General features: G+C 43.7%; 1 protein-coding gene across 1 annotated transcript in view; it reads left to right on the forward strand.

The window, feature by feature from the left end:
* The first annotated feature begins 5575 nt into the window (after nt 1-5575).
* Nucleotides 5576-17655, forward strand: part of asic1b (acid-sensing (proton-gated) ion channel 1b) — a 149685-nt gene continuing 137605 nt past the window's right edge. The window contains exon 1 of the mRNA XM_072715490.1: nt 5576-7324. Within this exon, the coding sequence (XP_072571591.1) occupies nt 6963-7324 (362 nt within the window). The 5' untranslated portion in view covers nt 5576-6962. The remainder of the gene's footprint in view (nt 7325-17655) is intronic.

Here is a 17655-nt window from a genome sequence, read left to right on the forward strand (position 1 = left end):
AGGGCTCGAAGCCCAACTTGTGGTAGCTGCTGCAGATAGCCTGATTGGGGATCGGCTTACAGGGTCGACGTTACTGTTGGCAATGGTCTTCTAACCTCAGCACCACAGTGCTACGATGTGGTCAGTGGTTAAAAACACAGTGTGGTCTGTGATATATGGAAGGGTAACAGAAGTGCTCATGGTTACGGAGATGAAGCAGGGAGTGGAGATAATGTGTAAAACTCAGCCCTGGGGCATGTGACTCGCAATTTAATAGGAAGCGGAAATAGCAAGTCGGGGAAAGAAGGGAAGAGACACAAACAGTTCAAAACGAGAACGGAAGATGCAAGAAGCGTAGCGTGGCTTGAATTTTAGTTTATCAGATTGTTGGCTGTGATAATCAGGCTATAAGCTGACATCTAACAACACATTTGAAAAACAAACAATGATGTAGTCATTCATTCATCCTTCCATCCATCATCCATCCATGTATTCAACCATGCATCTCTCCATCCATTCATTCATCCATCCTATCCATGTTTGGAGTCACAAGGGGGGCATAAAGCATAAGGCTTAGGTACATCCTAGATTAGATGGCAGTCATAAATTTTTAAATAATTGCATCTAATACTCAATCGATCAAATGACTGGTTATGGCTAGGTTAAAACATGCCGATTAATCAAGTAGGGAAAAAAAACGCTGAATTTGGAATAAAATAAAATAAAACAGGGGACCTTGCACTCAAAGCCAGTGTAATTATGGGGGTTAATTGCTTTTAAAACGCATTCTCTGCTTTCCCTTTAAAACTAGTTTAGATTTCAGAGATTAATTTCCTGAGTAAGAGACACAGATAACTTGCCAAGCATTTCTTAACTTTTCTTCATGTCTTTGGGGGGGTGAACGCTTTTTGGAAACTGCTACTCCCACAATCATTGTAGGGTGCCAGACTCCTTTAAGGGCATCTTCTTTTTCATGTTCTTTAACCGGGAGGATGTTGTCTCCAAATAGCCTCCCATCATTCGGGGCTGTGTGTGGCTCAGGGGGTTACATTTCTGTGCTTGTGCTTGGAAGGCTGCCGGTCTGGATGCGGGGACTCTCAGCACTGCCGTTGGGCCCCTGGGCAAGGCCCTCAACTCCCGGTTACCTCAGGGACCCCGCGCGCCAGGCAACCCTCTGTTCCGACCTCAAGCTTTACTTTCACTATGTGATTGTCTCAAAAGGAGAGCAAGACGGAATATGCGAAAAGAAGCATTCCGATGTACGTGCACTCGTACGAATGGCAAATGAAGCTTCATTTCTGCATTGCAGACTTGCGAAATGGCATTGAGGCGTCTAAGTTGTGAAAGGTACAGCTTCAGTCCAAACCGTGAAAGTCTTCATCCGTTATCCATTTGGATTGTTACGGATTGTTTTTTCACTTTTAAACAATACCACGGGTGGGCTCTATTCAAGCATACGAAAATATCACCTTTCTTTCAGCCCCCACCTTAATAGAAATATATGAGTCATTACTGATTTGAGTATTGAATCAAATCATTAAGTTTATTCTTTTATGCTTTCTGTGTGTTTTACATACTTCACGCCATTATATTGAATAATTTATCATTGCATGGTAGAAGCTACACTGCTACTTCTGGCCTCAGCGATAAAGAAACAAATCATCGGTAATCTGTGCGGAAAGATTCCTACAGCAAAAGCCTTGCTGAAGAACACTCTGGTACCTGCGTGACGTGTCTCTTTTCCACTTTTGATCATATATAGTCCCCAAAGAGAAACAAAGGAAGCCTTAATATTACATCTATTAACCTCTTTGTGTTCTCATCCTTCCTGTGGCCTGTATTACGAAGCGGGGTTACTGGTTTATCGGGGTAACTTGTCGGATTTAAGGTACCACAGTTTAAATGCACTCGATATTCGTTCACTTACATTTTGCCCAGACTACCTTAAATCCGACTAGTTGCCCCGATAAGCCAGTAACCCCGCTTCGTAGTACAGGCCCCTGGTCTCAAAGGCTTGTTTATGTAAAAATACCTTTGATGGTCATGTTAATTAAAAGAATACTAAGTAGTCATTGATTTAATACCAAAATATTCCCCAGCATGCAATAAAGTGCATTTGAAAAGCCCCACCTAATATTATTAATGGTGCAGTATATCAAAATCTGGATGGGTGGTTTTAAAAGTGGATGGATGGATGGATGGATAATTTAATCTGTTCACTTCGGATCAGCAGTAGATTAAGGCAATGCATAGACACACACACTGTGGTTAACTCCTTAATGGATAAGAAGAGCCGAGGAAAATGCACAACAAATAATCAAGCTATTTTTACGGTTAAATGTACTAGTAGCTGGACCATTGATCGAGTGACTACAACATGGTTGGTTATTTTATGTTACCAATTATTACACAAGTTGAGTATTGTGCAGCCTTTCTGGTTAGCATACTACTAAATTGATCTGTGTACAACAGCTAAAACAGATAAATGAAGTAATGAATACTGAGTGAATGGTAAGTGACTACATTATTAACAGAAAGTCTATTATAATGAATATGAATTATTACATATACCATCGAATAATTTACAGAATAGAACCTTTATTGTCATTGTCTATTTGATTTCTCCTCCAATGCTATATAAATACAGTATAGCATATAAATATTTATACATGAATAATGAACTAAAGAGCAGTAGTGCAATCATATATTCGAATTAGCAGCATTGTAAAGATAGTAAAAAAAAATAGCGACATTGTAAACATGTAACAGTATATTAGAGGATACAGTGCAGAATGCAGTTCAGTGCAGTGACAGTCCATCTCATGCCTGTGGTGGACTACAGTGTCCTGTTGGTCAAGACGTATGGGGGAGAGTCAATTGTTTATACAGAATTATGAAATATAGTGATACTTTAGTGATGAACAGTATATGAAAATACAAAAGCAATGTGATGTAACTGTTCTCCTGGAACAAGATTCAAGGCATAATCACAGCAGATTTGTAAATATGCATTCGCCTATTTGAGAGTGCTGCCATCTCAGCAGGCTGGGACTGTAGAGAATTCCAGAATGGCAGCCAAAGACAGAGCCAGACCTTCTCTCTTCATTCCTTCCACTTTGCCACCTTCACCAGAAAGCAGCAGTCCACAATCTCCTGTTCAGAGATCTTAAAATCTGCGACGATGCCACTGTTTCCGGAGTGGTTCCCCATTGTAGACGTATCAAAGTCCCCATTGGGTTAATAGAGGCATTCTTTCAGTCTCTGCTTGTATCTGCTCTGACTTTTGGCTTGGTGTAAAACACCGTCTTGCTAAAAACAAGGTCTCCACTTCCCAGACGAGACACCAGGCCGGCATCCTGCTCTTGACGTGGGCTTTCAGAAGTGTCTCCGGACATCTCCCAGCACCCTGACGTCGCTTCCCAGTTCCTGAGAACTCATTAGGAGCTCATTACAGCAAACGCTCCATCTGTCGATTCATATTCTCCCACAAATCCAAAACACCCCCCACCACAACCACCACTACCTCCAGCACCATCACCCCCCCCCCACTTGTCTTGAGATTGTTCCAAACTTCATTGCCAAGACAGCGGTCGGGGCACGAATGAGAAAAATGCTGGGGTGTTCCGTATACCCCGTTGTGAGGAGGGTGTTCTGGGCCGAGCTGCGGAGAACCCGGCGCTCTTCGGTTGCTCCTCATCTTGCTACACCGGGCCAACTGTAAGCTTACGGATCTTCCTGCCTGTTCTCCCGTTCCGGGATCACCTGTGCGAGGCTGCAGCCGCCCCTGTTACCGTGGACGGAAATACAAATCGGCACGCTTGTCGCGTTGGCTGCCCTGAATCTCTAAGCGATCCGGCTGCCAAATACAACCTCAGGCTTCCTCCCAAGTTTTTTTTTCTGTTTTACCTCCCGCTTGCTACCCGGCTCTTCCCGACCTGAAGCTGATGTCTTTCGACAGCAGAAGGGAGGATATATCAGGGGGCAGATTGGTTTCCCTGCAGCACAATGTGGTGGTGATGGGGGGGGGGGGGGGGGGGGAGGATACAAGCCACGGCCATGGACAGCGACTGGAGGTGGGGATGGACGTTGGCCACCAGAGCCACGCTCCCGTAATCAGTATCACAGAGAATAACACGGGTTATTTTCAAGCGCGGTCAGCATTAACGCTGACACTAAAGTCAAAGGGAAGGGAGGATTTTGTACAGAAAGCCACGAGACGGCACATTAACACCACCCTGGTTTTTAATGATCAGAGCGGAGCTACTCATTACCCATTCCATTTTTAACAAAAAAGGATTTCTCTCCAATAATGACACCTCACACGCTTTGTGCATGCTCTGCCCGCCCAATTTAGCCCCTGCATTAATAAAGGTGCCGACTCGTATTTCCTGCCAGTGCCAGCGAGTCCGTGACATAGCAGAACAGCAAAATATATACAACCAGAAGTAACAACTGTTTTCTCCTTCCCAACGACGCACCATGACAGCTGTGATAATTCCCTCCTGGGGATTTTCATACGATCCAGTGCTCAGGCACTACTGCTGATGCTACGTCGGCCAGATTTCTCCACGTTTGCTGACCCCACCACCCCCCCCCCACTACAAACCCACCCCACACCATCACTGCTTTAAATAGAAATTGCCATGTGTAGTCAGCTTGGAGCTCAGCTTGGAGCTCAGCTTCTCACGGCCAGAGTGTCTGGTTGGAGGAGGTCCCCAGTGGATTCTTTGCTGATGGAACCCCCCCCCTGGTAACTCTCTGCTTGCATCACTCCCAGTACCTGCTGCCAACGCTGCGCAGCCCCCTTTAATTCGACATACAGGGCGTCGTCGGTAACGCCAGACTTAACGCGTCTGACATGTGAAGGTGTCAGTCTGCTGGGATGAGAGCCTGATGTATAGATGACTGATGGACAACAAAAACATTAAGTGACAACTTCTCTTAGATGTACCTTGGGAACTCTACATGGCTTTCCATTTATACCTCTTTCTGTTATACTACTGAATGACTTTTAATTCACATTTATCGTGCATTTTGTTTCTTTATTTTTAGTTTTAAAAGGAGTGTCTGTGGCACTGAGGTGAAAGGTCAGACTGTCACACCATCACAAATAATTTCAGTCAAATCAGTGGCAATGAGTTCATTTAACTCCACTAAGTACAGCAGTACAAAAAATCCTTTTCAAACCCAGAGAGGGGGTGATGCAACAGCGGGCTGGAATGCTATGAGGAAGCAGCGTGTTTACGCAGAGGTGCAAAGGACATGATGCAGCTGTGGAAATGAGAGTCTGTGTTTTACAATTCATAAAAATCTGTGACTTCTATGCATAACGGCAAGCTACACTGAGTATGCTAAAACGAGCAGTTAAGATGGCATAGGCATTTTGGGAGAAGGTTTGAGGCTGATCTCTCCTTTGTTTGCATAAATTCCCTTTTTGTAAATATCGCTTCTGTGGGTCGCACCGTATATTAAACCACATGACGAATGCATGCATATCGATATTAGATTCTGTGAGATTCCAAAGAGCGCAATTTACACCGAAGTAAATGAGTGGCTTCTTTTTGACGATTAGGTCCTGCGTTTGCCGGTTACGTTTTGAGCCAAATACCTTTAGGAAACGCCGACTGACGCTCCCGCCAGCAGCAAGAAGCAGCATCCTCTTTACGGGTGCCGTGTCGCTCCTCTCTTCCACTCTTGTTGCTGACCCTCTCCCCTCCTCCTACCCAACACCAACCCCCCCCCCCCAACCCCCCTTACTCTCGTTGACAAGCGTCACCCATAAGCAGGAGAAGCTGAAGAGCGGCTCGGAGCAGGCGGCAGCCCCTGTTTTTTTATCCGCAGCTTTTCTGCAGACACCGACAAAGCGATTTACAGACACGCAGGACACCCGAAGCCGTCATCAGACCAGCGGCACGCCAACCACTGAATCTTGATTTTTTTTTTTGTGGGAAAGGGAGGGAGGGGGGAACAACACACAGTCTATCCCCTCTACGAATAATAAAAAAAACACATACCTCCAAATGCATTGCTCTCCCGCTGGCGTGTAACCAGACTGATTGGTTGCAGGAAGGTACGATACCATCCCAGCCGATTTCCACGGAGGATTGTTCCTGGTGGATTGTTTTTCCCCTTTTTTCTTTGGGCTAAATGACACTTGGATTATAAGCGCCGTGATGGACTGAACATAATCATCTGCCGCCAACACAACAGTGCTGCTCTTTTCTTTACGCTAAATCATCCTAAAGTGGAATATAGGGATTTATACAGACACCTGGTTTTCATGTTTTTCTTCGGCTTCGCGAATCCGAGTTTGTACAAATTGGCACCGGACACAAAATATCTTATATTATTTCAAAAAACATATTTCAGTGACTTTCCATATTTCACTTTTGCACAGGTGGGGTGTTTGGAGCGAGAATTGTACTGACAAAAATTATATCGTTGGGTAATTAGTGATGAAATCGAACTGAAGGAAAGTGCTTATTTTAAGAAATTACTTTTCGATACCGCTCTAGAAATGTTATATTTTATGTATCACTATTGTGGCCCAAGTGTGCCTCGTAGTACCTGGCATTCATTTCGTTTCGTTTGAATTGTGGATAACGAGTGACTCTAACGAGACTTCATTACTATATGTGAATAGTTAACCCAAGGAAACACCACGGTTTTGCCCTAAGACAGTAATATTAACTAAAACTTGCTATGGCAGAACCAAAAGCCGTCATCCCCGGATCTGATCAAGTTTTCCAATGAATTGTAGAAACTGGATCTAGTAGACATACGCAGAGAAGTCGTAGTAATGCTAAGAAAAAAGATCCGCGGACTTCACCAAGGCGCTTTCGCAATTTGTAGGGTGTGAAATTAAGCGGCGAAAAGCCCCTGCACCAAGCAAAGGGCTGTGGGCAGCACTTCGCGACTTCGGATCCTCCGTCTCCGATCTCCATTTGTTTCTTTCGTCTTTTGTGTAAGAGTCAACGGCCACCATGGACCTCAAAGAGGAATCGGAGGAGATGGACTGCAAGCAGCCGGTGCCCATTGAAGTTTTCGCCAGCAGATCCACGCTGCATGGCATCTCGCACATGTTCAGCTACCAGCGCATCTGCGTGAAACGATGTCTGTGGATTATGTTCTTCCTGGGATCACTGGGGTTCCTCATCTGCGTATGTGTGGACCGCGTACAGTTCTACTTCGAGTACCCACATGTCACCAAGCTGGACGAGGTGTTGATCTCGACCATGATCTTCCCCACTGTCACCTTCTGCAACCTGAATTCCTTCCGCTTCAGCCGGGTGACGCGCAACGACCTTTACCACGCTGGGGAGCTCCTGGCGCTTCTGAACGGGAGGTGAGTAGGCTACATTACACCTCAGGTTGAGAGGAAAAAGTACAGGAAAACAATTCTATGGTAAAATATGGAGGCTTTCGGGAATATATATTTTATTCTGAAATCTGTGTTTGATGCTGTGACCAGGCTAGGACTAAGATGAAATTTGCTACATGATGTAAGTTTCAAGTTTCAAGTTTTATTTGTCAAATACAGAAACATTCAGTGTAGTAAAATGCTTTTTCCACCTGCTCCCTGGATTGTGCTCAAAAAGGGAATGACGTAAATATAAATTCAATTAAAATAATAACAATATGCTAAATCAATAATGTAGGCCTGCATACTTACCAATTAACTTTGTAGTCTCACAACTTTTTCATACTCGAAGTGGGCGATGGTGGCTTAATGGTTAGGGATGCGCACTTGTAATTGTAGGTTCGAATCCCTGATCAGCAAGGCACCACTGAGGTACCCGGAGCAAGGTACTGCCCCCAAGCACTGCTTCTCGGGCGCTGAATTAGCTGCCCCCTCCTACGTCACATATAGGTTAAATTCTAAAAAAAAGAAATAGAATATTGGTTCTAGAATTAAAACGATATTTGATTGGTTTGTTTATCTTAGAAACATTTTAGACGTACAGTCACAGACCAAGTTACAATATAGGCCTATAATTGTGGACGAGAGGAAGCGGGTGATTTAAATGCTGTCAAGGAGGTATCATTGTGTCCTTGCCTGGTGGTTCAATTATTGTTAGTAGATTATGAAGTTTCTAAACAAACGTGGAAATAAAAAGTGAATATCGTAACAGCTGAACTGCAGCGTACTTATAAACTTTAGTCTTTTATGTCACTTTGCGCCCAGTCTCTGCTCGTTTGCTGCAAAACAGTAATCGGGTCTGAATTCGTTTCAGAAGCAGCTATTAATCCGCGATTAATCGCATGAAGGACTCTTGATAAAATGGAAATCGAGATCTTAGGCTTTTGCTAATTACCAAGCAAATTACTTAATTAAAAAACAAACTCATTGCCAGCTCAAAGGAAGATTGAATTTTCAGTGCAACATTTGTCAATTTCTGGAGCTTATTAAAGGCTATATGAAGAAAGTTTTGCTAGATAAACGACATATGTTTCTCTCTTCCCGGGGACAGTCTTGCAAAAGTTGAACTTGCCAAAACTGTTAAATTAGCGAGTGTTGCTCTCTCTTTTGCTCTGCCCTTCAAAATCGGCTGCTGGCAGTTTGGGCCAGCAGGGAGTTGATTTTAATACCGTTAATTCTCAAATAATTATGAGAAACAATGATAATTGGTTCACTGTTGAGAAAGTGACCTTTGGTTTTGCATCAGAACTCTTTGAAGTATTGCGTTAGGGTGAATTTCACACATGACCGCCCCCTTGTTTTTCTAATTGGACCCAGTTTGGAGGTTGTTTTCATTAACAGTATTTTTTTGCTAGTAATTGTAGGCTATAAATAACTTTAGTCTGTAACAATACATAACTGTCATTTAATTTTTTTCTTTGCTGTGACATTTCCACAATTTGTTAATTCATAAATGCTTTAAAGTTTCCCTTAAATTTGCATCAGGTGTGCAGCTTGACAACCTAAATCGACATTTGTATACGCAGTACTGTGCGGAAGTCAAAGAAAAGGTTTAAGGCTATTTATCTTGGTAGTGATTGTACATTTGCTCAGAAAAAAAACACAATTTAATATTATGAAGTATGCAAATTTACAGTAACAATAAAAAATAAGAATTTCACATGTTCTTTAAAAAAAATTAACGGTAGGCCTATCTTGTTGGACAGACAGATCAGCTGCGCTTTGGTTCCCAAACCTCTCCTTATAGGGGCACCTTCGTTACATTTCTGCACCATCTCAATTAGAGAATTAACTCAATTTGTTAAATAATTCAATGGAGTATTGATTAGCCAAGCATGCCGTGCTAGTGGTCCAGTCAAAAAATAAATGGGTGTATTGGACGGTTGTTGTAATCCTGTGGTGAGTTAAAGAAAGGTTTTGAAATGGCTAAGCTGACACACTTTGACAGATATGATATCATAGTATTATATCAACATGAAAATCATTTAAACAATTTCTGTGACTTTTGCACAGTACTACACACACACACACACACACACATATGTGTGTGTGTGTGTAGTGAATACTTTGATATGAAAATTCAGGTGCCCTTTGGTCTTTCTGATCTTCGGTGAGTTTAAAAACGTATTTTCCAGTAGATGAGTTGAACTTTTGAAGACAGTTTTAGAGGTTTTGAAAAATCTAAATATCTAAAACCTATGCTCTGCATACTATTATCAAGAGATGTCTCCCTTATACCTGAAAAGAGTGAAAAATGAAGGTGAGCGGGGAAAAAAAATCACATCTCATCAAAATGGTAATTTTATTTGGCCAGTCAGCTTTTGTCTTTCAGCAGGTCAGTCAGTCAGCAGGGGTGCCTCTCAGGAAGACAGACTGGTAACGCATCTGTGGCCATCACTGAAAGCGGAACAGGCTGTAGCTCTGCGGGGGGGGGGGGGGGGGGGGGGATTCTCTCCATCCAGCTAGCATCTTATCCTACGGGGAAGTAATTGGCAAATTTAAAAAAGTTACCGAAGCTCCTTTGTCACCTGTCAGGAGTCTAGAGTTGGACAGAAGGACAGATGTGACTGTATCATAATTAGCAAGATGTGGCGGCTGCTGTTTTTCCATTGTGGTTTTTCCAACACCTCAGTTTTGAACCCATGTATAAAGCAAGTGACGGACAAAGGTTGAACAAAAGGAAGAGTTCCGTGGATTTCGAGTACATTGTAAGAAGCAGACTAAGCTCTTTAGTGCTTCATGCTTTTCTGGTTATTTTTAGCATATCGATTCATAGAGCATTCTAAGCTTAGGGCCCCCGACAGCCTGACTTGGAATATATATTAGACAGTCATAAGTACACTTGCCATTAGTAAAGGGGGGAGGGGGAGCCTTCTTGGGTTTCCAGCATTTGTCGGTGTGGCTGAAAATGGGAAGGCGATGAAGTGAAGGTTTCCCGGGCCCAGACCCTGCACCACCACTGTGGGGGGAGGGGGGGTGTTGGTAGGTTGGAAAAGGGATCCATCCATCCGTCCGTCTTCCAAACATTTATCGCGTGTAGGGTCACGGGGAGCAGCAGACACCCATTACAGGAAGCCCTGCCGTCCGCGGCCATATCTTCACGTACTGTGGGCAATTCAGAGACACAAATTCACCCACCTGCAGATTCTCAGACTGCAGGAGGAAACGCACATCACACAGGGAGACCATGCAAGCTCCACACACAGCGCAGGGGCGGGCTTCGAACCTCCAGCCCTGCTGGTGTCAGGCAGCACTAAAAAACAACATGAAGTCCCCTAAATAACCTGCAGCAGTTCTCCGGGGCGGGGGGAGGCACTAACATGGAGCCACATGAGCTTCTCATTATAAAACCTGGTTGTAATCAGGTATGCAGCAGGGAATGGTTTAAGATAAAATATAGAAACTGCTGCAGGCTCATAAACGTGTCAGTGAAATGAATGTACATGCTTAAACGAAGCGATGTTAGTCCTTACTTCATGACAGTTCTATCCAGTAAACATAAGGGGGCCGATATGTAGGTATAATCCTGCCCTAGAATCTGCGTTTAGTGGGTAACTAAAAGGAAATGGTGCTGAGACAGTCCAGTCAGTTAAATGTGACTTACTGCAGCCGTGTATCTCCTTAACAAGTGAGTATGTGTGTGTGTGTGTGTGTGGCGGGGGGGGGGGGGGGGGCATGCAGTCCTGTGCATATGCAGTACCCAGAGGCAACCGGGCTGCCTGACGGTTCCGTCGCTGACTCTGCTGAAACCTGCCTGCTGTCCTCTGCTTGCTTTTGTCTCAGTTGTGTGGGGATGTGTGTGCGTGTTGTTATATCAAGGAGCAATTCCCAAAGCATGGTAGAAATAAATACACATGTCCCGTGATCTCTACCTGGCGTGTCAGAAATCACACGTGTGATTGTGATTGACATATGGCCTGAGTAGATTCCCTGCTTCCCCCTTCACGGATCCACAGTGAAAAGACAACAGCAACGGACTGCTTAAGATAAGTATTCCCATCTGCTCTGTACAGAACAGATTTTATGCATTGAAATCCAAAGTCGCCCAAATCACACTGGCGCCCCCTATAGCTACAGAGAGTGTACCGCCATCCCTCAGGCAATAAGAACACAGAATACAGAAGAATACAGAATTTCATCCCATGTCTCTGCATTTCTTTAGAGCTTTATGTAATGCACCGTTTAAGAGACCCACATTCCGGCTGGGGCGTCCCCGAGATGCGGGTGGGTGGAGGAGGGGTCGTGACGGGGCCGATTATCGGCTGAACCGCGAGATTTCACAGACGGCGCTAATTACGCAGGGATAAAAGCTTGTTTACCGCCAGGCTTATGAGAAGCCGTCAAATTGCCTCTTTTTGTCATCCTTCCTTCTCCCCGTTACCCCCTCCGAGGACTCTGCGTCCCCACTCTCCTCCCCTTTTATATATATCAAAAGGCGACTAACTGTTGCAAAACGAAATGGTTAATTTTCTTCCTTTAAAACTTTGCCCAGGAGAACATCGCCACCGCCAGCCCCATCTGTCCTCAATAACCAACCGCCGCCTGTCGCACCGTTACTCTTTTCCCTCCACCGAGAAACGTCGCGAGGGAGAAAAAGGGAGGGAAAAAAAACGTGTCTGCTCCTCCCTCGAAAGAGAGTCTGAGGCATTAAAACGGAGGGGTGATGTAGCTGCAAGGCTTCCTTTTGATAGTATTTCTGTGATGCACGCTGGCGCTTGGATCCGATGTGTAACGCGAGGTTGTCGGGGGGTTTTCTTTTCTGGGTGTATGGCGTCTAAGTCTGAAGAGGAGGGAAAAAATGAAAAGGGTCGAAGGAGGTGGTGCGGCTAATAATAGCAGAAATAAAAACGTTACTGAGATATGCGCTTTATTCTCGCTAAGATGATAAGAATACTGATGGGAGAGGAGCTATTTTAAGGTTTAATAGAATGAGGAAAGGAAAATAACTTTTTAAAATAATGTATAGGGAACAATGAGCCTTTTGATCATGTGGCATGTGGACGTGTTTTGGAGAAATGGTTACGAGCCCCCAAAATAGTCTCCTAGCCATAAAAACAATGATATCAATTATGCCTAGATTGTTTATTGTATGGTAGCATGGCAGTGAGATTTCTGTGCTAATCGATGTGCATTTCAGCTGTTAAGATGAATGGCAGAGGAGCATGGGAAGCTTTCAGGCTTCTGTCTTTTACCTGTTTATCTATAGTAATTTTATTTGAGATTCCCAGCTCACCTAACACAAACACCTAGACAATAAGATGTTTAAAGTTCATTGCAAATGAAAGTGATTGTAGTTTTTTAAATGCTGTTGGCGGTTTAAAGGAATTGTTGTTATATGAGTTTGGGGCTCACGAAGAGATGCATGTCGTGGAGTCTCGCTGGAGAGAGAGGCATTTTATATGGATAGATCACATTTCCCTAGCTGTTGAGGTTGTGTCTTTATTTCTTCATTTGTTCAGCTATTGTTTAGGACTTAAAATGCCGTAGCCAGTAATCTAATCGCGACTTCTTATTTCCCAAAGGACATTCCTAGATCCAGAACTCTGCAGGGAGTTGAACTGAAAGCATATTAAAGAATCTTCACATTTTCTGCAGACAGTATCAGCTTTCATGGAAGACCAAAGTATCCTTTGTCCCCAAAAGCTTCTGTTGCCTACGGCTACTGGGGAGTGACCATTAATGTTTTCCACTGGCATACGAGACCCAAGCTGTACCCAACCTCAAAGAAAGACCAGTTACAGCACAGTTTCACCTCGCTATGGTTTTCTACTGTAGAAGGGTCTGATGCCGTTGCCAGCTTTGGAGAGCAGCAGTGGCGTAAAACCGAAAAGACAATTACTTACTGTACACACAGTGTACATAATAATCTACTATGTGCTAATTTCCGCTGGCATGCTGTGTTATGTTAGCATTAGCCTGCGTAAATATGCATTACGAATCCATTCCATTCAGCTGTTCTATAGTACTTATTAAAGTAGGACGTTGGAAATTTTCGGGTTCTGAGTTATCAGGATGCATAAATAAATACACTGCAATGTGCGATACTGCTAAAAATGAATAATATAGAATATGCCCATTTTTCCTTCAGGTAATCCATGCATATCAACATAGATCACTGGTATCTCCATGCATTTCGACACATCAGATGGTGGTGATGGAACCAGCTCAGATAGTCACGCTTTAGGCCCTGCTTCTAAGCAGGGCCATGTCATCGTGGGTACGGCTCGCGTAATTTACAACGGAAAATCGTCAGTTCGCTGGCTCTTTGATTGCTTGCAGTAGTTTTGTGTCTTAAGGAGTAATATGGGAAAGTGAAAGGGTCCCATTCAAGGAAGCTATGCAAATAATAATCCTTTACTTTCAGAAGTACATTGGAATTCTTCTCATGGCCTATCCCATCTTGCTCAGGGTCCCTGGCACTTGGGGGAGGGGGAGTGCCCCCTCCAATGGCCTTGCTTAACGGCCCACGGACATATGACTATTCTGCTGAGGGCGGGGCTCAAACCAACAATCATTCAATCACAGGCACAGAGACTTAGCCTGCGGAGCAAACACCATCCCGAATCAGGATGCTGTTGCATTACAAAATCAAGTGGACAGGTGCGAAAGCCCAAAAGGCACTAGAGCATTATTTTCTTTTTGAAAGGTTCAGGATTCAAAGTTCTATTGTCATGTGTGCAAAGCACAATGATATTCTTACTTGAATGCCTTCTCCACAGTTTGCAGACAATTAATAGATCAGTGCAACATTACAATGCAATAAATACTAAGTACAGAATGCTACCTGCCGCGAGATGTCGAGCAACAAATAATATCTAACAACAAATAATACAACATTCAGCATGAGGTAGTGAAGTGATATGTGACAGAGCAAAGTAGCAATATAAAGTGGCACAGTGGGCAGCAGACATAAGAATGAACACAATGAGCACTGTCTGGTTCGTTTTGGGTCAATAAAGTCAGACTGGAAGAGTTGAACTAGCGTGGGATTCTGACGTACTAATTCCAAGTGTCCTCTTCAATCGAGTCTCATGAGTTTGAGGGCTCAGCCCTAACAGCTGTGTTTTCAATCATGTTATTTCTGCCGTACACATTGCTTTTGTCTGGGAACGTGACATTCCATTGTATCAATCCGTAAACGGCTGCCTGCTTGTTATCGGCTGAGTGACCATTCCCACAATAAACACATGTAAAGACTGTTGGTTGTGTTTTAATTTTGCGGTTAGAATTTATTTAAGACAGAAGGCTGCATGCATACAACTGTTCTACTAAGAGAATTATGCAATGATGTGGTATAAGCTTACACAGACAGTAAAAAAATGTGTTTGGCAGAATTTTTGTAATACCAGTTCACTATTTCTTGAATGTGCAGGGATGATGTAGAAACTTTGCGGCCAGATGTTCTTTGGTATCTTCAGCTACAAAAATAATAAAAATGGTAACTTTACCTTTAGTTTAATGAAGTGGTGGCGGCAGCAAATTATATGATATTTACTCAGCGATTTTTCGCTCTCATTATTACGCTTTTGGCCCAACTGGTCTTTGTTAAAGCTGCTCCTCAAACAGACAGACCCCTAAGCGCTGGGGCCAGACGCCGTGGGCTGTGGTTTCCAGCCGGACTACATTCGATGCCTGGGTATCTGGTCCCCCCTCCCCCTGCTCTCAGTCACTCATCTGGCACCTCGAACCCTGTTTAGAGACACAGCCGCAACCTGATGGCCCACAGCGGCGTGTCTTTTCCGGGCCAGGATCACAGCCCACACTAGTCCTGTAGGAGGCGCTCTGGGGAATCGTTAATGCAAGTATACTGCTGTAGGTGGAGCACTGTGGGATGCATAAATCTGACGGCATTGCTAGGCCAGTGGCCTAGTGTGGCAGCACTGAGAGTCCTGTGTGGGGAGATATCTCACAGTCAGCAAAAAAACAAAAATGGGAGAAGTGAGTCGTTCCGCCCTGTGGGAGTCGGATTATGTCAAATGCAGAACTTCCTGTTGATTCCCAAGCATTGATTGACATTGCATAGTCTTTCCACCCATTGCACGATTTCAAAGTGTAATTTAACCCAACTCTCAAGGAACATCTGACTCTAAGAGATTGGATAATGAGCAGTTTTGGTGAGTAAAGGATATGACTGAAGTGTGTGCGCAGATTTAGATGACCGTCAGGGGCTGTCCCTTACAGATGGCAATTAGGGCGGAGCGGTGCACATACAGCAACTCAGCAGCCTCAAAGGATCAGTGTGTATGAACCGCATTGGCCAGAGAACGATTATTAACAATTTGATGCAAATAACATATGCAAAGCATTGAACATTGTAGTATCACCAGTAACCTGCAGTCACTGGATCTCTTTTAAGCATTTTACTCAGGAATTTCTTCAGTGTATCCATCATTGGCAACCTATTGTTGTCTGTATTTGGTCATTTGTTTGTTTGTTTGTTTGTTTATAGCACATGAGGATGGGCCCCTTCCCCAAATCACACATGTAACTGCCATCCTCCACCTGCCCGGCGTCTTCCTTTCAATCCTGTGCAAAGGCATTCGCTTTGATCTGTGTGTCAGCAATGGGCTTTTTTGGGAAGCTGTCGCGTTAATTTTTGAGGAAAGCCAGTGACCAGAGAGGCACCTGGGTGCATTGTTAAAATGCTGGAAGGAGGCCCACTTGGAACAATGGACAAAGATTAAAAGGAAAAATAGAGACATGAGAAGACAACAATGATTTATTCTGCTGTTACAAACACATGCATGAATAAATGATTAGGCTGACCTGCAGTTTCATTCTCCAGTTATTTTTCTACTGTCTAGACAAGATGAAATAAGTTCAAAGTGTTTTGAATAGATATCATTTGTTTTTAAACTGAAATATTTATGGTCAAAATTATTATTTTTTTTTGCTAGGGAACACAATTATAATCTTTATAGTACAAATCAGTTTGAGCAAAGTAAGATATAAATACCCTTTGCCGTTTAAGTTACCTGGCAGCATACCAGATTCAGAGTAATTAGCATGACCTAACACTGAGGGGCAGCAGTTATACGAGGTTAACGATGTGGTGCTCTTAACCTGGAGGGTGTTGGTTCACATCCCTGAAGAGGCCCCTCTTGTAGTGCCCTTGAGAAAATGTAATTGATTTGGCTCATTTAAAAATATTAAGTTTATAAATGGTTTAAAAATTATTGCTTTGGATAAAAGCAGCATCTTGATGTAATTACCCCCTGTTTCAGACCAAGGAGGCATTTGTATTAGCATATAAATATTAAATACATAATGCATAAACAAACTATCATTGTACAACACCCCCAGTAAGTGCAACCTGCGTGTTATACAAATGAAGTGGTGTGATGATCCACCAAGCACGAAGATGGTGAACAGCAGAACAGAACAACCAGTGCACTGGGGTGCTTCAAACCTTACAAAAGTAGAAATGATATGAGTCCTAATGGAGATTCTGGGGGAGGGGGGCAATCAGGAGTGCCCCCTCCGATGGGCTGCAGTCCAAGATGAAAAGATAATGATGAGCCAGTAGTCCAGAGCGATTGTGCAGTTGTGGGTTCCAGCCATGGAACAGCACAAACAGTACAAATAACAAAAATGAGCAAAAATTAGATGCCAGGTTGGAATAATTCTCTTGCAACAAACTGACTCCTGCTAATTCTCCTTTACCCAGTCTCAGCCATTTGTTTTGAAATGTCTACTTTAATGCACATTCAAAGTGTAGAAGCATCCCAATCATGAACAGAACTGGTGAGAGCGCCACCTGGCTTTTGGAGGGTGAATTGCTCCCCTAGATTCAGGTGGTACCTCCCTGAGTGGCACAAGGCCTAGGTGTGATTATTTGTTTTGCTAGTTAGGGTGTCCTGCCATTCCAGCTAACCTGGTGCTTCATGAACTCTCCTACTATATTTGGGACCTGAGGGCAGTAATTAGACGTCACATTTGTGGGTCGGGCAATGACTCTGAAGGCCATGCTATCGTCCGACACCAGGTCACAGGGTCAAATCCGATTCTGTTGTGTGGAGTTTCCCCGTTGTCCACATGCGGTTTCCCATAATGCTCTGGTTTCTGCCACAACTCACAGAGAGATAGGGCTCTGGGGAACCAGAGAGTCTTACTGTATGACTGAGCTGGGATGAACTGGCATCCTGTTCAGCTTGTGCTCTGCCCAGAACAGTCTCAAGATCAATAAGTGGTTATTGGATGTATAGGTGCATGTGGACCATTCATACTGGTAATGTTCAGTCCAGTTTGGTGTCCTG

The sequence above is a fragment of the Paramormyrops kingsleyae genome, chromosome 8 (assembly GCF_048594095.1).
Source record: "Paramormyrops kingsleyae isolate MSU_618 chromosome 8, PKINGS_0.4, whole genome shotgun sequence".
Lineage (NCBI taxonomy): Eukaryota > Metazoa > Chordata > Actinopteri > Osteoglossiformes > Mormyridae > Paramormyrops > Paramormyrops kingsleyae.